Source organism: Euleptes europaea, chromosome 8 (genome assembly GCF_029931775.1).
Source record: "Euleptes europaea isolate rEulEur1 chromosome 8, rEulEur1.hap1, whole genome shotgun sequence".
Lineage (NCBI taxonomy): Eukaryota > Metazoa > Chordata > Lepidosauria > Squamata > Sphaerodactylidae > Euleptes > Euleptes europaea.
In genome coordinates this window covers 71,569,382-71,590,159 of record NC_079319.1, presented here as the reverse complement: position 1 = coordinate 71,590,159, position 20,778 = coordinate 71,569,382, and the positions used below count along the sequence as shown (strand labels likewise).

Sequence of the window (20,778 nt, the reverse complement as noted above, 5' to 3'; positions counted from 1 at the left end):
CAGGGATTGAGGGCGGGATACAAGTCCGAATGAATGAATGAATGTCATGACACTATGTCCAGAGGTAGCGTTCCATTAGGTTTCTCTTAAGGTGATGTATTAGAGCTGCTGACTTCTGAACATTAAAATGTCACATAGGATCCTTACCTGTAATGGACGGTATCCTTCTACTTACCTCTGTTGGGAAAGTATAATATACTTTATTCATAAATGGGTTATTCGGTTGAAACACTCCCGTTCTCTCACCAAGAACTGCTGCCTGAGTACTAGAGTTGCCACCCTCCAGGTACTAGCTGGAGATCTCCTGCTGTTACATCTGATCTCCAGCCGATAGAGATCAGTTCACCTGGGGACCTGGCAACCCTACTGAGTACAGTAAAGGTGCATGTGTACTGTACAGTGCACAAGTACGGTAACCTGCACAAGCTTTTGAACAGTTTCCATACCTGGCTGTATTTAGTATAACTCAAAACTAAAATAAACGTTTGTGGTGGGGAAGGGAGGTCAAAATGCAAGTATTCCCCTTTGTTGCCCTGTTAGCAGCAGCTGTTTCCATTTTCAGATGCCGCTTAGGCAGTTTTGTTCCTGAAATTTGTAATGTGAGCAATCCAAACTAATTGGAGGTCACATAGTGAACACGATGATGTCATGGTACTAAACAGCCTATCAGATTTGTTCATGTTGTGACAGCGCACAGGGCAAGTGAAAGTAAGGATGATTCTTCCTAAAGGGCTTTCTTACACGTGGCTTGTTTGGCTCAGCTTGGATGCCGTTGGGAAGTGAGTTTTTTCTCCCCTTCCCTACAGAAACATGGTCCTTTAATCCAGCTCCTGGATTTTCAGTGTTCTTTCCAAAATCTGCTTTATTCTGATCTTTTCAGAAAGGTCTTAGCAAAGCTGGGATGGCAGGTGTGTGGACAGGGAAGTGCAGATTTTTCCCAGTCCCATCCACACTGACGACGTTTTTGCCACCTGCAACTGCCATTTGCCCTCTCACACCAGGGATTGTTGTAGAATTATAACGTTATAAAATCTACTGCCACAATGTACTAATTTACAGCTTTCATTTTTAAAACATCTCCAGCCCTTTTAGTTGCAGAGTCATAAGGGGAAATGTACAGCTTGTACCATTCCACTTATAACTTTGCCAACAAAAGGGCTACGGACTTCCTTAAAAAAAAAACTGAAACTGGGAACTACTACAGTGTTTCAGTACATGGTTATGATGTTATAATGGTACATAAGGTTGCCAGGTCCTTCTTCACCACCGGTGGGAGGTTTTTGGGGTGGAGCCTGAGGAGGGTGGGGTTTGGGGAGGGGAGGGACTTCGATGCCATAGAGTCCAACTGCCAAAGTGGCCATTTTCTCCGGGTGAACTGATCTCTGTCGGCTGGAGATCAGTTGTAATAGCAGATCTCCAGCTAGTACCTGGAGGTTGGCAACCATAATGGTACAGCCATCTAGCAAGAACTGATTAAAAATATATATATCTGGTATGAGGAGGAAAAATGGCAGTTGCAGAAGCTGAGGTAGGGAAAATGCAAGGAAACCTACCATGTGAAAGCCCCATTGCTGCTAGATTGCCTTGGCAGCCACAACAAATCCTCTCCATGTGGAAAAACCCTTGAATCAGCAATGTCCACACATTAAATGTGTGAATATTTTTTGTCCTCTTTCAGAGCAACTTCTGAAAAATCACAGAATGAGGGATTTTCAACACTTTGCAAAATGTTACGATAAATTGCCATCCCTCTTTTCAGTTCATGCCTAAATTGCCATCCCTGTTTTCAGTTCATGCCTAAACTGAAACACATTAAGCAACTTTTACTTCCTGGTTAGGGCAAATGGCACAGGGATGAAAGCCACTGCAAATGAGAATATGCCAGCATATTTCTTTAAAAGCCATTCCTCAAAGGCAAAACGGAGACATGATTTTATCAAGGACCGGTACCACAAAATAATTGCAGCACATTATATGATGAATCAGCCGTATTGTTTTCAGTCTCAATATTTTATAGTAGTATTACTTGTGTTTCTGAAATAATAAGTTACTTAATATTTTGTTAATTGGGAAGTGTCATTCATGGAATAATGGTCTTGCAATCTTCCATTAGTTTTCCTGGAAAAAAATAATACCCAGTCCTGACATCATCTGACTGCAAAAATTAGCTCGGCATTATATTTCTAAGGGCTGGGTAAGGCGAGATGAATTACTTTTTTTAAAAGATAACTGCAAGGGTTTGTGTATGTATTGTAATATATTTAACAAGGGAACTGCTACGTACAATTCTGTAATATGCCTGCTCAACAAATGTTTGGAAGGCAGTAACCTCAATCAAACGGGGGGGGGGGCATTTTACCATATGGCTGCTACAACCTGAACAAATAGTAGCATCCCGAGTTGGGGCAACAAGAAGACCCTAAGGTTCTGAAAAAATCTGCCCTCCTCTCAATCACCGCTGTTTCTGAGAAAAGAGCAGTTAGTTTCCTTAGCAGACTGGTCTGCAGCATGGGGAAAGCCCCATACTTGCAGAGGCTGACAGCACTCAGCTGCCAAGTGTAAGCTTGGCATCTTCTTTGGGATGGATCAGGTTTACCCAAGGGTGCGGTTTGGGAAGGGAGCAGCCCCCCCGACACACACACACACACTGAACAGAGTATTAAGTATACTGTTTTCCTCTGTTTTTCTCTGTATTTCTTATACAGATTTTATAATCATATATTATAAATATATATATTAAATATATATATAGCAAAGACTAGGGGAAATATTTTGAACATATAATTTATATATTTAATCATCAATATATCTAATTCTCATCATGGCCAAATCTGTGGATACTTAAATTCAGAAACTAGAACCATGAACAGGCAAGACAGATCTTTCTATGAGCCTAAAAAAAAGCCCCAGGTATGCGGAAAAATCTGAAATCTTACAAAAAATTGTGGGGTTAAAACTTTCCAAAATTATGGAAGCAGTGCTTGTTGCTTTAAGAAACAAAAGCTCTCAGTGGCCATTGCTAGGCAATCACAACAGTATTGCTAGGTTTCTAGCCTTGGTTTCTGTCAGTAAAAGGCAGGGGGCAGGGTCCTTTCCAGGGTTGTTTTGGTCTTGAAGGGAGAACACATCAGGGCCAGAGCCAGCTGCAACTGCCAGACAACTTTCTACCACACGGCTTGTATGACTCACTTAAGCCTTGTTACTCTTCAACAGCAGCCACCCCACAAAAGCCAGTGTGGTGTAGTGGTCAGAGTTTCAGAACAGGATCTGGGGAGACCCAGGTTGGAAACCGCATTCTACCGTGGAAGCTCACTTGGGTGACTTTGATCCATTCATTCATTCTCAGCCTAACTTTCCTCACAGGGTTGTTGTGTGTATAAAATGGAAAAAAGGAGAATTATATAAGCTGCTTTGGATCCCCATTGTGGAGAAAGCAGGGTATAAAAGAAGAAGAAAAAAATCAATATAGCCGAACATGGGGGGCAGATAAAAGGTCAATTGCTTAATGGGTAGGAAGGAGAGAAAGAAGCAGGGAAATATGAGAATATGGTGCCAGGAGGAGGGAGGGAAAGAAGAAACAGAGGGGGGCATATAGGAGAAAGTGGGGTACTCTCTGCAAGTCCTTTCGGGTTCCTCTCCAGGCATCATGTCCCAGCAGCCGCCCATGTGCAAGTGGGCCATCATTTTCCTATGTAGAGACTGTCGGAGGATGGAGGGGGGGAAAGCTGAAGACAGGGCAGATAAAGGTAGGTTGGCTGGGGGTGGGAAAGAGCGATGCAGGGAAAAGGGGGAGAGATTATGGGGACTTTCAGGGAATGGAAAGAGGAAATAGTGGGGGAAGATTAAATGAGATGCTCCCTGCAAGTCTTTGTGTGTCCTTTGCTTGTTAAATATAAATTCAGCATAGGGTTGCTAGGTCCCTCTACATCACTGGCGGGAGGTTTTTGGGGTGGAGCCTGAGGAGGGTGGGGTTTGGGGAGGGAAGGGTCTTCAGTGCCATAGAGTCCAATTGCCAACGCAGCCATTTTCTCTAGGTGAAGCCCCAATAGAGGAAAATCTCGATTGGCTAGAGATCAGTTGTAATAGTGGGAGATCTCCAGCTAGTACCTGGAAGTTGGCAACTCTAATTCAGCAAGTTCATCTACAGTTATGTAACTCCTAAACATTTTTTAAGTACTTTACTTTCCACGTAACTATCTGTTACGTTTCATTGTGTCAGTGTTGCCCATAAAGACGTTGGGGAAACTTTAGCATGTTTTTAATGGTTTGGGTTGGACCGGCTTAACTGGGTTATAGCTAACCTTTGTGTTTTTAATTAAAACTGCTGCTTATTTCCATGGTTTCTTTTATTTGGAATGCAAACATGTATTGCTCATCCCCCCCACCCCACCCCAAAAAAACCAACCAAATAAATTTATTGGTAATGATTGCAAAAGAAGCTTTGGGCACATATGCTTATTATGATTTTTAAATTGAAAGAGTTTAATCCCATGTCAGTCAGGGGAGTTTGTCACTGAGGAGCAATGGAATTTGTGTCAAGGACATTTCACCAATTCTAGAATGACTGGAGCTTACCATTCATGTTCCCATAGAAACTGGCAAATATATCTGAAATAGGTGACATTGCCAGAGCTGTAAGGCATAGCAGGCTTTTGCAATGGCCAGCTATGTCATTAAAATGAGTGAAATGACTAAAATATAACTGGTTTTTGTCCAATGTAATGCACATTTTATTAATCTTCTGAATGTCAGACAATGCTACTTGCCATTCATTGGCAGAGTAGTATCGTTTGCCTCATTCAGGCCTGGCGGAGCTGCAAATCCTGCAAAGCAAGAAAAGAAACGAAGAGTGCAGATTTTTTGCTTTGTTTCTGACATTGGAGTGCAGATTTTGAAACAGTTCAGAAGTGTGGTAAATGTACTTGAATGTGCTGGCTTTGTACTCACTGACATCTTCCTGGCATTGCCAGTAACAACATGGGGGTAAAAAAGAAAATATCAGCGTTTTCCAGTGTGCTTACTGTATATGTAGTAGATCATAATGGGTAGCCACGTTTGTCTGTAGCAGTAGAAAAGAGCAAGAGTCCAGTAGCACCTTAAAGCCTAACAGCGTTTCTGGCAGGGTATGAGCTTTTGTGAGTCACAGCTCACTTCTTCAGATACAGCTAGAATGTGAGTCCATCTGTCCTTAAGTAGAGGACAGTGAATTCAGACAGCCAATGGCAACAGCATGTTATCGACATTTACATGCTATTATCATTGGGTGTCTGAATTCACTGTTCTCTATTCTAGCATCTAGCTGTATCTGAAGAAGTGAGCTGTGACTCATGAAAGCTCATACCCTACCAGAAATGTTTTAGTCTTTAAGTTGCCACTGGACTCTTGCTCTTTTCTACTGTATATGTAATAGTAAAGTGGTGAACTGGTTGCCCTAGAAACTGCCATGGACACATTAAAACATGTGTGTGGTTTTCAAACTTCCTGGTCCAGGGAATCTTCTTTATGTTAATGCTGAGGAACAGCTGAACACTTGGAGTAGGATTTTTAGCATATTGCAGAGGATGCCGGGATTCTAAGACACATAGCTCACGTGTGGCACTGGGTTTCACTGTTGCTTCATATGCACTGAGAATTCACCCTAGATTATACCCAAAGCTGTCCTGCAGATTCACATTTTAGAGGGCGATTAGGTAGCGTGATCAAGTTGGCTGATTACGGAACCTCTGATAAGCTTTTAAGAAGGAGAAGAAGAGTTGGTTTTCCCTATCTTTAAGAAGATGAGTTTTTTTTCTTTACCTTTAACGAGTCTCAAATCGGCTTACAATCGCCTTCCCTTCCTCTCCCTACAACAGGCACCTTTTGAGGTAGGTGAAGCTGAGAGAGATCAGAGAAAACTGTGACTAGCCCAAGATCACCCAGCTAGCTTCATGTGCAGGAGTGGGGAAACCAACCCGGTTCACCAGATTAGAGTCCGCTGCTCATGTGGAGGAGTGGGAAATCAAACCCGGTTCTCCAGATTAGAGTCCACCACTTTTAAGCACTACACCACACTGGCTCTCAAGGGTCCCGGAACACTATTTGAAAACAACTGATCTAGGCTTAGTCTAAATGGCGGATTAGGAAATTTAACTGGTGGGTTAGGAAATGTTTTGAGGGAAGACGGACTTCCGCTTTTTCTTTTTTCCTCATTTTTCACATACAAGATAGGGAGATTTGGAGCAAGGAATGGCTTCTCCCCTCCCATTCCAACCCACTGCCACTTTCTCCCATAGCCACCACATATTTACTATTCAGTGGACTCATACTGAATGACTACGTGATCTGAAGAAGTGAGCTGTGGCTCACGAAAGCTCATACCCTACCAGAAAATATTTTTGTTAGTCTTTAAGGTGCTACTGGACTCTTGCCCTTTTCTACTACTGCAGACTGACTAACACGGCTACCCACTGTGAATGACTACGTGGCCAACTTCCTTCAGATGCAATAATTAACAACAATTGCATGCACTAACTAACTTATAATTCATAAATCATGGAGGTCACCCATTCTACTTGAATATTACTTTGCATTTCGGGAATTTGTTGACAATTCCACAGCTTATAAATATTTTCTGCAATTAATCACAATTCAAGGAATGCACAAAAGGGGAGGTTAGGAGAATGAAATGCCAAACCAGGAATTTTTCATGTTTTCCCCACCACTTCTAACACTTGAGAGGAAAAACACTCATTATCTAGTAAATAGTTACGAAAACTTATTCCACTCTTCACATTTCTTTTGCCTGTTTAAAAGACCATTTTTATAATTTAATACCCATTCTTGGTCTCTTCATATACATTATAAACATCATGGGGTTTTAGGGGGGGTTGCCTACTGAGAATACTCTATTGACAATTCTGAGTCCTTTCACAAAACTTTTTAGGATTTTCTTGGAGGGAAACCAAGGGGGTTACCGCATTATGTATTCCCAGCAATGTATTAAGAGTTTGAAAATGTTATAAAAAAACATCGCTTTAAAAGGGTTTTTGGATACCATGGCTAAAAAATGGTTGGAAGACGTCTTTACAGCCAAAGGGGCCAAACAAAGTGCGAACAGTATTTTTTATAACATTTTCAGACTCTTAATACATTGGTGGGAATACATAGAAAGTGCGAACAGTATTTTTTTATAATGTTTTCAGATTCTTAATAACATCCCTGGGAATACATAATGCGGTAACCCCCCAAGACAGTTTAACCAGTCAGATATTATGCTGTAGACTCTTCTTCTATAACACTGTGTTTACCAGCTGATCTTCAGTAGGTGATCTTCAGCCTGAACTGAGAGTATTTGGCAACAAAAAGAAACTAATTCTTCAATGTAATGCTTTTTGTTTTATTTTGTTTCAGAGTGTCTGGAATAACAATTGCTACAGACATCATTTGCGGGTTTCCAGGGGAAACGGATGATGATTTTCAAGAAACCATGAAACTTGTTGAAAAGTATAAGTTTCCAAGTCTCTTTATTAACCAGTTTTACCCACGCCCTGGGACTCCTGCTGCAAAAATGCATCAAGTTCCAGCTCAAATAGTAAGAGAGGTTTTTTTTCTTTCTTTCCATCTTTCTAAGCCAGATCATCTTATGCCAGATATTAACATGCAGTACACAAGTTTTGCTCGCTAGAAACTTTTAGTTGGGGAGTTTCATTTTGCAGGAGATTGAGAATACAATTCAGGTTTAAGCTTTGTCCGTCACCCTTCAGTTCAAGCTTTTGCTGAAATAGCGTTTGATATATTGTTAAATTGGAATGCTTAAAATTGGGTTAATTAACCTGAAATAAGTGGCCATGATAATTGTAGATTTTACCTCTGCAGAACAAGTTCCAGAAAATTCAATGGAAAATAGAGCAGGAATTCACATGTAGAAAGGAAGGAAGAGGTAAAATGGCACTCAGAGTAGGGCTTTTTAGAATAGCGCCCACTCAAAACAGCTGTGGGTACATTGAACCTTGCTAAAAAGCTCTTCTGTAAACTGGGATGGTTAAGAAATCAGTATACGGACAACGAGAGTTCGAATATGTAAACCCCAAAAAAGCAGGAGAGCATGCACACGGTGGGCATGGAAAGCAGTGCTGTTTATGTCCCACTGGGACAGTCTTTTTTTCACTAGAGAGCAGGCGGTAGCAGGCCCTTCAACATGCTTACTTCACTTTGCCCCATCCTTTTTTCTTTTATTTCTTTTCAATATTTTACTACTTCTGGAACATTTTCACTCTTCCTTTGAGGGTTTTTTTCCCTTTTAATAAATGTACCAATGATATTTTTCTGGATACTGAGTATTTAGAGACCCCTTGTTTACAGTGTGCTTCAGGGGACAGCCAGGTAGAATGACTGCCTGAATATTGGTGAAATTTTTATGTTTCTCAAATTTGGGTTGAAGACCTCTAAGTTTTTGGAAGATCAAATTTTACTCCCATGTTAATATATTCATATATGCATCTTTTAGTATGTACATTGTATTGTTCTTTGGTTGTGAATCATATAACATTACTTTCCCCCATTTTTTCATTACTTTTCGCTTTTTTTCCACAGAAAAAACAAAGAACGAAAGAACTATCCCGTTTATTTCATTCGTACAACCCTTACGATCACAAGGTAAACAAAAAAAAAGATATCTTCTTGTCAGTGATAGCATTGTGGTAACTAGAATGATGTAAACACTCTTCAGTCTGCTGTGAGAAAGAGTATCCCCATTTTGACCCCCTTGATGTCACAGTGCCATTCTTGCTACTCCACTGTACTTTGTGGTCTCTGTCAAGGCACACTACTAGATTCTGTGCCTGTGCACAGTACTGTCAGGAACTTTCTAGTGCTAAGCTACAATAAAGTTGGGGTGAGTGGTTTCATCCTCTTTAAGGCAGGGAATTCTATATCACATGCCTCAAAGTGTTGAGCTGTGTCTTCCTTTACAGTTCTTTGTCAGCCACCAAAACAACTGCATCACTGAAAACTTTCTCTTTTGATTCTGGTGAACTAGCCTTATTTTATCTAAAATTCCCTTATTTTCACTTTTTCTGGGGGGGTTTTCTGTTCCTGTACTAGCTATTTTACACCTTATAGTGGACTCCGTGTTTGGGCACAGTGGTCCAACTTCAAAAGGTGCCTGTGTTGCCTCAGCAAGCTGCCCAACTCTCCTGGGCATGGCTATTGCCTCCTTTGCCTCAAAGAAGGACATAAAGTTGAGTGTAGCATGCATTGCCAGTGCTTTACCAAGCAAACACGTTGTAATCACTCTACTTATCTCTGGGCAAGTTTGTGGAAGTATCCCTTATCGGCTTCAGATTCTGTGGTTTAGATGTGATGGTGTGCTCAATAGGGAGTCCAATCTGTGTGGCTTAAAGCAGGGGTGTCAAATATAAGGCCCACAGGCCAAATCTGGTCCCTTGAGAGCTCTTATCCAGCCCGCAAGCCAGCTGAGGCAGCCTCTCCACTCCACTCTCAATCTGGGCTGGCGAGGCAAGGCCTGGCCCAACCAAGTGACATTTTTGTCATATCCTGCCCTCATAACAATTGAGTTTGACACCCCTGGCTTAAAGTGATACTAAAGTGCCCGTTAAAACATCGACGCACTGTATTGGATTTGACTACCATTTAATGCCACTTGCATTGGGGAACTTCTGTGGAGTGTATGGCAGTGTATACAGGCATTGATATCTGCTTGAGAGAGGGACTACAGATGTACCAAGATTCCTTCATGCAGTCTGTACTGCACCTGGCAGATGCGAATGAATGCATTTTTCCTCAGCTTTGAAACTTGCAATGGTGCCTGTTCCTTATGACATGTTGGTAATCTAGAGATCTGAATAGTTTCTGTCATGTTTTACATTTTCATATTTTTGCAAGAATATTGAGTTTTACTGCCACTGTTATGCAAAATATACTACAAAACTGTTTCATGCGGTTATATTCTTCCATTGTGATGTGTGTGTGGTGTAAAGTTCCATCAAGTTATAGCTGAATTGTGGCAACCCCCATAGGGATTTTAAGGCAAGAGATGAACAGAAGTGGTTTGCCATTGCCTACCTCCGTCTAGCAACTTCTGTGGTGGTCTCCCATCCAAGTGCTACCCTGGGCTGACCTTTCTTAGCTTCTGAGATCTGAAAAGATCAGGCCAGCCTGGGCCATCCATATGGAGATGTGAATTGGCTGGTACTGAACTGTTTAAAGTATAAGAGATGATACTGCATACTTTCAAGATATTAATGTTTTAAGCAATGGTTATGAAAAATATGCACCTTATTATCTATCCAACACTGAAAGTTCAGTGAAAGGCGTTTTATTCTGGAGGTATCAGTGTTGGCAGATAAATAACAGGAATTTGTGTTATTTGTTTAGGTTTTTTTTTTAGTGTTTTGGAGGAAATGATATAGAAAAAAAGGCAACATATTGGTCTATCTTTTAATTCAGTATTTTTAGACTTTCTTCTGTGATCCTCTGCTTTGTAGTTAGGTTTCCATTTGCACAATTTGATGTTGGGCTGTACTCTGAACATCTGAAGTAATTTTAAGGTACCTGTGTGACTTTCAAGTGTGACATCCCCAGTCAGGTAACAATAATTTATCAGAACATTATTTGTCAAAACAATGTTTGCAATTTAGATAGTTTCAGTGATTCATATCCATAATGACACATGTCAAACCATGGCATGTTTACAATAATACAATATAAGTGTAACTGTGGACATTATGGAATAGCGTTAACAATTAAATAACTCTTTGGAATGTTTTTTTTTCTTTTCACTTTGGAGTGCAAATTTTAACACTTGTGTAAATTGATTAATGTTTTATAAAAAGCTTTTTTAAGGTTTACAACTAGCATTTCAGAAGGGAGTATTGTATTGCATTATTCAGCTAGGACTATTTAGGCTAAATATTGTAATAGATCAATTACTATCTAACAAAGAGGAGTAGCTGAAGAGCCAGAAGCTTTATTCTTTATTTCTTTCTTTAAATTCACTGGTGACATAGATTTCTTTTTTATGCACAGTATGAGAAAATTCCTTTTTTTATTATCATTCTAGCTGGAATTGAGCCATTTGTAATCTTTATTACCTTCCTGTTCGTATCCTCTGTGGCACGATATCAAAGTATCCTCAAATGATTGGATTCTGCTTGTGAACTTCTATACTTCTTTAACTAATTAGTCAAATTAGTGGAAAATAATATAAATGCTCAGATTTGGTCTTTTTGATGGTTGTTTTAAGGACTTCTATGAATAACAAAGTGGTAGTATCAAATGGTGAATGGTTTTGAAGACCAACTGTTATCTTTTGTAGTATGGGGATATTGGCATGAAGAAGTAAGGGGAGAAGTTTAGCAAGTTGACAACGTAGACGGGTGAACTTTCTCCTGGTTCGATTTAAATTTCATTCAGTTTGCACCTGCCAAATCAAGCTGTTTTAAAAACAAATTCTCAAGAATTCTTGCTCATTTTTATTAGAGCTCTGTTCTGAAATCGGGAAGTCCTGGTGTGGTCTTGCTGTTGTTATTGAAAGTGTAATGGTCCTGTGAGCTTGAATCTGGTTCTGTCAGGTAGACTGTAGCTACAGGCTGGGAGTTCCCTCTCTTTCCAGAACTTGAATTGCTGGTATGCTCGGCACTGTTACTTTCCTGTTTCCAGGAGACCTGGGACAGATGGTGTGCAGGGTATACAACATCCATATGCAGATCATGTCAGACGCCGTGGGGAAGCCATATTTCACAAGGCTCCGAACACACGGGAGCAGTTCATCGCTTCTCAGTGCCCCACCACGGTCTTCACTTTAAATGTGTGAGAGTGAGAAAAAGTAAAGGCTATCTTTCTCTGGCTTGGATTACAATTTTAGGATTGGGATACTCACCTTGGATTGGAAGCAAGCCTTACGGGCCATCTTACCGCTTAGGAAACTACAAGCTTTTGATAGCATTGTTAGTTGTAAAGGATATGCCTTGAATCTCAAAGAGTTGTGTGCTTTAAATGCACAGTTGACTAAGTGACTGCCTAAAGGAGTCTGCTCCCCTTTGATCGTTCATCACCCCTGCCCTTTCCTCTCCCCCCCCCCACGCTTGGAAGCAGCTGCAACATGCAAACCCTGTGCTGTTATTTTTAGTTTAAAACATCTAAGATATAGTTTTTGTAATTCAAGACATGTGTGGAGCTGCATTTTGGCCTGGCAGATTAATTCATTTCATGTATTTTTATCTTTTATTAGTTTCCATGGATACTATTTTCTGGAGTGTAATTCCTTATATGTTAGTTGTAAGGTAATTACAATTACTTCAGTGGAACTTACTTCTGTATAATGGCAGCAGTCCAACAACCCACCTCATCTTTGTGGATGCTCATGCCCTTCTTTATTTCCTTCCTCCCACTTTCTTCCTGCCCGGACAATTGGAAGCTCTTTTGATGGGGGGTAGAGGAGAGAGAAGCTTCCAGGGTGTGTGCATAAGACTCTGGATGAGGGCCAAAATGCTTACAGCAGATGTGCCAGTAACCTTACTGCACAAAAGACAAACATTATGATGTAATAATGGCACACAGTATGTGTTGTATCCTCAACACTGAAGTTTGTCTCTGCAGTGTTTCTGTAGGCTAGAACTTAGGACAGCGCTTCCCTCAGGAAAGGGGAAGGAAAACCCATAAAGAAATGCAGGGGCTGTAGTAAGAGCCATAATATACTTTGGGGTATTTAAAATCTATCTGGTGTGCTGTCCTTACCAGGACAAAAATATATCTTTTGTCTCTTTAAAAGAAACAGAAAATGGGCAAGTCCAGGGCATTTCTGTGTTGTTTTTTTCATGGATCTGATAAGGAGCCCCGTGGCACAGAGTGATAAGCTGCAGTACTGCAGTCCAAGCTCTGCTCATGACCTGAGTTCGATCCCGACGGAAGTTGGTTTCAGGTAGCCGGCTCAAGGTTGACTCAGCCTTCCATCCTTCCGAGGTCGGTAAAAAGAGTACCCAGCTTGCTGGGGGTAAAGGGAAGATGACTGGGGAAGGCACTGGCAAACCACCTCGTAAACAAAGTCTGCCTAGTAAATGTTGGGATGTGACATCACCCCATGGGTCAGGAATGACCCAGTGCTTGCACAGGGGACCTTTACCTTTTAATGCTCTTAAATACTACCTTCGTCCCTTATTTTAATGATAACACAGTATTGAGGCTGTGTAATGCTGTTCCTAAACAAAATACGGCACTTCACTGAGCAAATTTTGCAAAATCCAAAAGCACATGCTCTGTAGTAACTATTTATTTTCTTCCCTATTTTTACTTCTGAATTGATAATACAGTTTCTATTTCTCAGAATATACCCCCTCTGGTAAGACTCCATATAGGGTTGCCAGGTCCCTCTTCGCCACCAGTGGGAGATTTTTGGGGCGGAGCCTGAGGAAGGCGGGGTTTGGGGAGAGGCGGAACTTCAATGCCATAGAGTTCAATTGCCAACGCAGCCATTTTTCTCCAGGTGATCTGATCTCTATCGGCTGGAGATCCGTTGTATTAGCAGGAGATCTCCTGCTACTACCTGGCAGTTGGCAACCCTAACTCCATAGCTCAGAGGATATGTTTGGGGGCACTGTGGTTTTAAAACAAACCAAAAAAAAAAAAGGCAGAGGTTTTCTTAAACTCCACGAGCATAACGTAAACCCTGTGGAGAAACAGATGTCATTGCTAACAAATGACTAGAGCTGATGAGACTTAAAAAAAAAAAAAACATTTTAAAAGTCTTTGCTCATGGTATGGAAAAGATCCAAATTGAAAATTTTCTTCAGCTGATTGATTGATTTTTTTTCTGCTGTATGATTTCATCCCAAACCCAGATATCTTTTTCTTAAAACCAGTAAACGCACTGATCAGATTTTTCCCTTGTTATAAAGCCAATGTTGGACTCCGGTTGTTTCAGTTAAAATTCCTGACTTTGAAAGCCTTACATTAATTTCCCTTTTTCCCTCCATCTGCTGTGTGGTATGCGATTGCAAACACAGAGGAGCATCAGCAATTCTGAGGCTTAGAGGAATGGATAAATGTGCAGCTTTATCGTTTTTCTGGAATTCCTCCTGTTTGAATGACTCCAACCAGTAGAGTATCTAAAAGAGCATTCACATTGCTGAATTCTGTATTTTGTATCTCCCTAGATTACTTTGTTTTAATTTTGACCCAGCTCAAGGTCCCCCCCCCCTTCTCCACCCCCAGGTTTTCTGCCTCCTCTTGCTTGTTTTCTCACTGCTGTTTTTACAGTTTCATTTTGATACTTTCAAAGCTGGTATACAACCGTTAAGCTTTTAATCTGTATTTCTGTCATGGATGGTGTGGCTTCATTATTTATGTTGCTTCTCTTATTGCTGGGAGTTTAAATAGTATTCAGACTATATGCATTTACATAAAACAGATAATAAGCACAAAAGTAATGGTTTTAGGGTAAAAATTAGGGTTGCCAACCTCCGGGTAATGGCAGAAGATCTGCTATTACAACTGGTCTCCAGCCGATGGAGAAAATGGTCACTTTGGCAATTGGACTCTATGGCATTGAAGTCCCTCCCCTCCACAAACTCCGCCCTCCTCAGGCTCTGCCCCAAAAACCTCCCGGCGATGGCGAAGAGAGACCTGGCAACCCTAGTAAAAATATACTTCAGAAAGTTAAGAACCACAGCCATAAATAGTGATTTGTTCCCTGTGAATTAGTGGCATGTATCCTACCACTCTTCTGGGGCAATTGAAATGTTATCCCATATGTTATTGTGTGTTGACTGACCTTTTGAGAGATCTGTGCCTACTGCTGGTGATAGCATCCAAGGGTTTCCCTTGTTTCCATGCCTTTCCTGCTCGCTGATCTTGTTACCCTACCGCTCCATGCACAGAACCCAGAGGTTTCCATTTACTCTGTTCTTGCAGCCTACGATGGACAAGCGGGTGACCTGCCACTTGTCATGCACCAGTTCCCCACCGTGTCGTTTTGAATGTGCAGAGCCATGAAAGGATCCAGTCAAGAAACAGAGAGTGTGTTAGAATGATGTGTGGGGTGGGGGGCAATTGAAGACTCCCATTATTCTAGAGAGGATAAAGGGTCTGACTGCTAGGCGAATTAGTGGGCTAGAAGTCTGACTCAGCAGACCAGAGCAGTTATTTGATTCAGGTTACTGAGGGAAGGTTCTAGTTCTTGTTAAGTAGGGAAGGTGTTCTTAATCCAATGGGTTGTCTCTTTTGAAGGAAGCAGAGTAGATATATCGGTGCTGCTGTGACTGAGGAGTCTGGCCAATCTGAAGAACTCCTAAACTCCTAAAGGTAGAGCCGCCATACATTGGCTAACTTAAACAGGGTCAGTCTGAGTTGAAAGTGCATTTGCGCTCTGAAGAGAGTTGGGTTAACGTGTATTTAAATTCTCCTGCCACAGTAATTCTCTGAAAAAGAAATGAGTTGCCTCCACTGAAAGCTGTGAAGGTATATTGTTCTGCAACATCAGAACAGCACCTACTATTACACACAAGTGTTAAACCCTGCTAAGGAAGTAAATAAACAAATCAGTTTGGTATTTTGCAGCCTTAGTGTCTGTGCCTTGGTCATGTTTACAATTCATCATTCCCCAGAATAATGAACATATTAATATAGCCATCAAAATAAAGTCTCAGTCCCATTAATTTAAAATCAATCACGTGGTGTTTCTGTCACAAATAATTGCAGAAATAAAGAGGTCATTACACAGCCCCTTCCTGGAAATATTGTTTCCAGGTTCATGGGTTCCTACACAGAGGAGGAGCCGTGCTGGTTGGGGAGCTGGATTGAGGAGGAGGAGGGGGGTGAAATTGCTCCTCCTTCCACTTTAGCAACCATAGTGCTGCTGAGGAAAAGTCGATTCCCTTATCCCCTCTTTGATTCAGGCCGCTGCCTTGCAACAGCTGTTTCTCTGCCCAGATCCCACAACTCCAGAAATGATCTTTCGGGAGGGGTGGGTGTCAAAAGGGGCTGCAGGAACAGAGACAAATGCAAGGGAAAAAACCATGTGCCTTCTGAGCACAGGTGGTTGGATGCATGCCAGTGTAAGCAAAAATTAAATATGGACCTTGACTAACCAGTTGAAATGATGGAAACCCAACAATACTGTCCTGAGTGATAATTTCTGTGATGGTGACCAAGGAATGATCTATACAGAACTTCATTATAGCACATTGAATCTCACCTGGAGGACCTCATAATGTCACATTTGGTGCTTGTAAATTGTTCTAAATTATTTCTGGTGGGTTATAGTGCATACCCCCTAAGATCTTGGGTCTATGAGTCTTTTCAAGTTCAGAAAGGTTATTTTAATGCTCTCTCCCAATGCAGGACTTAATCCCTTCATGTTGTTGATCATTCATGTCAATCACTTCGGTTTTCTTGCCAACTTCAATTTTTTTTAATAAAAACTGTTTTTATGTGTTGCATACAAAAAGAGAGTTATTATGCTTTATGTAAAGCAAATGAGCTATGTTAACGGATAGAAAGACTTCTTTCTTACAAGGGCAGCCAGGGGTGTTCTCACTCTTCTGGTACAGAAACAACTTCCTAAACTATACTAAGGTTAAGGCAATCGTCTTTATGACTACCCCATGTAAGGAAATATTCAGGACAGCAGTCTAGATATTGAATTGCATCTTTATAGAATGTGTACTTTCTGGGCTATTTAATGTAGGCAAGGCATATTATATCTTTGTGTGTGTGTGTGTGTGTGTGTATCTACAGTTCCTTGTGTGTGTGTGTAAAGTGCTGTCAAGTCACAGCCGACTTATAGTGACCCCTGGTGGGGTTTTCAAGACAAGTGATTAAGCAGAGGTGGTTTGCCATTGCCTTCCTCTGCAGAGTCTTCCTTGGAGGTTTCCCTTCCAAGTAGGGTTGCCAACCTCCAGGTACTAGCTGGCGATATCCTTCTATTACAACTGATCTCCAGCTGATAAAGATCAATTCACGTGGAGAAAATGGCCACTTTGGCAATTGAACTCTATGGCATTGAAGCCCCTCCCCAAACCCCACCCTCCTCAGGCTCTGCCCCAAAAACCTCCCGCCAATGACAAAGAGGGACCTGGCAACCCTATTTCCATATACTGAACCAGCTTAGCTTCCAAGGGCTGATGAAATCGGACTACACTATACAATTCCACATCCCCCTACAGCTCCAATGAACTTGGCTAATACATTCTGTATTATATGCTGAACAACAAATTAATACCACATTACATTTCAAAGCCTCTATGTGCCTCCTTCAGGAAAGCAGGCAGTGACGCTCCAAAAAGTTCACACAACTGCAGAGGCTTCCTTGGAATTTATGAACTCCAGATAGTTGCCTAGATAGGTCTCCACAGTTGGGCCAGCCCTAGCTTTGTATCATAAATATCTGTTTTGTCACCTCCCTGAATGGTTAGAGCCACTAAGAAAGCGAAGGGGGCTAAGGGAACAAAATTGTGGGAGACCTGGGGTTCATGAAGCTGGAGAAATAATGCAGTTTGCTTTCATGTGAGGGTTGGTTTGAGTCTGAGTGCTATGAGATAGGCTCAGAGGGAATTGCAGTTCTATAGCTGGAAATGTTTACTTTTAGTTTGGTAAGAATTAGAGGAACACTTCCCAGTGTGGTTCTGCTTGAGTGTCTGAATTCGATGCACCTTTTGTTTGAAAAGAAGAAATCCCAGACAGTAAGTCATATGGTTATTCTATTGAAATGTCCAAAGAAATATTACCATTAGCATATGCCTCAGTACTTTGAGTGTGCCTTAAAGTTGGTCCATGAGCCAACCAAAAGATTATTCCAATGCAAAACTGCTTGTGGCTGTAAACAAAGGACGGTGTCTTACTGATAGGGTTGCCAACCTCCAGGTACTAGCTGGAGATCTCCTGCTATTACAACGGATCTCCAGCCAATAGAGATCAGTTCACCTGCAGAAAATGGCGACTTGGACAATTGGACTCTATGGCACTGCGGTCCCTCCCCTCCACAAACCCGGCCCTCCTCACGCTCTGCCCCAGAAACCTCCCGCCTGGCAGCCCTGCTTACTGAGTGCACTGAGCTGAGTATTGTCTGCTCTAACTGGCCTCAGCTCTCCAGAGTAAAGCCATTCCTGATACTTTTTGAACTGCAGATATTGAGGATTGAACCTAAAACATCCTGTGTGCAATCATATACTTTTTGAACTGCAGATATTGAGGATTGAACCTAAAACATCCTGTGTGCAATCATATGCCCGAGCACTGAATCACAGCCCATTCTCATGCATCAGCGCTACTTGTACATTATTAGCAGGAAAAAGAAACATTTTACTGGGGGACCCTAATAACTTGAGAGGTAGTGATAAAGAAAGCAGAGAGTATGTAGAGTGCATAATTGATGTAATAAATAACAATACCGATATGTATTGACAAAAAAATTTAAATCTTCTATTTATACAATCCCATTTGCAAAGGTACTTATGTACATGTCTATGAAAGAGAGACATAGTCAGAGACCAAGGATTTATTTCTTATAGTTTTTGCATGATCCCGTTTCAGAAAATTCACTGCGACTCTCAGTGTGTGTCAAATTGTGCAGATTCAGTGGTTGTGAATTATAAAATGTTCCATTGCTAACTGAAGTTAATCAGGAACCAGTTATCACAGAGACATGTATAAGGAACTGAGCATTTGTTATATTTTGAAACTTAAGGGATAGAATGCATTGTAAAACCAAGACATTTGGGATTACTGTATTTTAAAAAGCTAGTGCGGGGCACATAATTAAATGCCAATTCATGTGTCAGGCAGACAGTGGCAGCTGCTTGTTAATGTGTGGCATTATCCCATATTAAATCAATGGCAAATGGACAGCTTGACAGATGCTGTCATCAGTGCAAATATTATTAAAATAATTTAAAACCCCACTTTTAACTAACATAATGTTTTTGGCTTCTATGGTCTTCCCCTCTCCCAGCCGTGAGCCCTGCCTATCCAGCTTTTTAGCTTAACAAAGCACAAGCCACCTCTGCCAATTCCTTGGCGATGGTGCTAGGGTGTGCTTGGTTTTCTTTGTGTATCATCGCCAAGGGTCTGTGAACAACATTTCCATTTGCAAGGCACATCATTGTGGAATAGCACTTGGTGGTATTTTCATTTTGATTGATGGTTTGGTTTTGCACCATCTGGCTTTCTGATAAGCTGCATTAATCATAACCTAGAGAAAGAAAACCAAGAAAGTTTAGGCTTAAGATGTATGTATACATCAGCGTCTAAAATTGTTAATTATAGTATTTCAGACTGGAAAAAAATAGATTAAAATAGTTATATATAAAATTATTGATGCTGTCTGCAAAGGGAGTAATCCAGCAAGTATGCATTTCATACTAGCTGGAGAAAATAATCACGTTTTCATTCAGCCCCGTCATTTTCTTTCAGAGGTGACTGCGAGTGAATCTGCCCATCTCAAAATGTCTTGCTGTGAAATTAATTTCAGGTTTCAGAATCTGGACCAGGTACCCTAAAAATGGGCCCTTGGGACCTAAAATTATTTGTTGTGATTTGGTGAATTTCATACAACAGCATTTCAAATTTGTCAATGTGATTTCCCAGTTTCATCATGCTCCAGTTCACCATGCAGGTGGTTTGGTCAATTGAATTTATTTACTCCACATAAACTGGGATTCTAAACTGAAGTTAAACCTGCTGTTTATAGACTAAACAGACTTCAGTTCATTAAGCAGCTTGCATCTGGACATATGCAGTGACCACTGGTCAAATGAAGAAGTTTTGCATGAATGTCAAAGAGAGGGGGGAAGGAGCAAGAAGTATGTATGAACACTGCAACAAGTTGTGTTTGGTCTTGATCAGAGTTTAATTTCAGTTTGTTGTAACATCTGAATACAGCCCCAATATAAAGGAGGGTAATCAAATTTTAAACAACCAAAATGTTAATGCTTCCTGACATAGTAGGACAAATATTTCCCATTTCTTTAAGTGTATAGTCTCATGTATTGATCTCGGGGCAAAAGGCAGGGGATTCCTTCTGAGGCCTACAGGAGGTTTTCAGTGTGTGACTGTGATCCCTACTAGAAGTCAGTATCCCCAGTTCCCAATCTCTAGGAACCAGAATATCACAGGAGTCTAGGATGTCTAGGATGGTGCCGAGTTGTTTTCTGTTGCCCCAGAAGGTTGGACCAGAACAATAGGTTGAAATTAAATAAAAAGAGATTCAGTCTAGACATTAAGAAGAATTTTTTAACAGCGGTTCCTCAGTGGAACAGGCTTTCTCGGGAGGTGGTAAGTGCTCCTTCCCTGGAGGTTTTTAAACAGAGGCCATCTGTCAGCAATGCTGATTCTATACCTTTAGGCAGATCATGAGAGGGAGGGCATCTTGGCCATCTTCTAGGTATGTAGTAGGGGTCACTGGGGGTATGTGGGGGAGGTAGTTGTGAATTTCCTGCATTGCGCAGGGGGTTGGATTAGATTACCCTGGTGGTCCCTTCCAACTCTATGATTCTATGACTTTCATGTCCCTGTATTCCGTTAGCCATCCTAATTTCAAGGATCAAAATGCATTTGTGGACAGTATTGAATGTCTTGTAAGTGTGCACCATTTCTGAAACATTATTCCTAATCTGTATTTGATGACATCTTGGCTCTGACACACAGCGTGGGAGGTGGGTGGTATTATGAGTACCTTTGGAGGAGAAAGTCCCAAGATTTCTGTTGCTCCCTTGGGAGGATGGAGATTATACCCCACATAATCTAATGCGTTCAAAAAATGCCATCCTCAAATATGCAAAAGGTTAT

General features: G+C 41.2%; 1 protein-coding gene across 1 annotated transcript in view; it reads left to right on the top strand.

The window, feature by feature from the left end:
• CDKAL1 (CDK5 regulatory subunit associated protein 1 like 1) overlaps positions 1 to 20,778 on the top strand; it is a 361,142-nt gene that overhangs the window by 266,827 nt on the left and 73,537 nt on the right. Inside the window, exons 11-12 of the mRNA XM_056854106.1 lie at positions 7,390 to 7,570; positions 8,572 to 8,634. Of these exons, the coding sequence (XP_056710084.1) occupies positions 7,390 to 7,570; positions 8,572 to 8,634 (244 nt within the window). The remainder of the gene's footprint in view (positions 1 to 7,389; positions 7,571 to 8,571; positions 8,635 to 20,778) is intronic.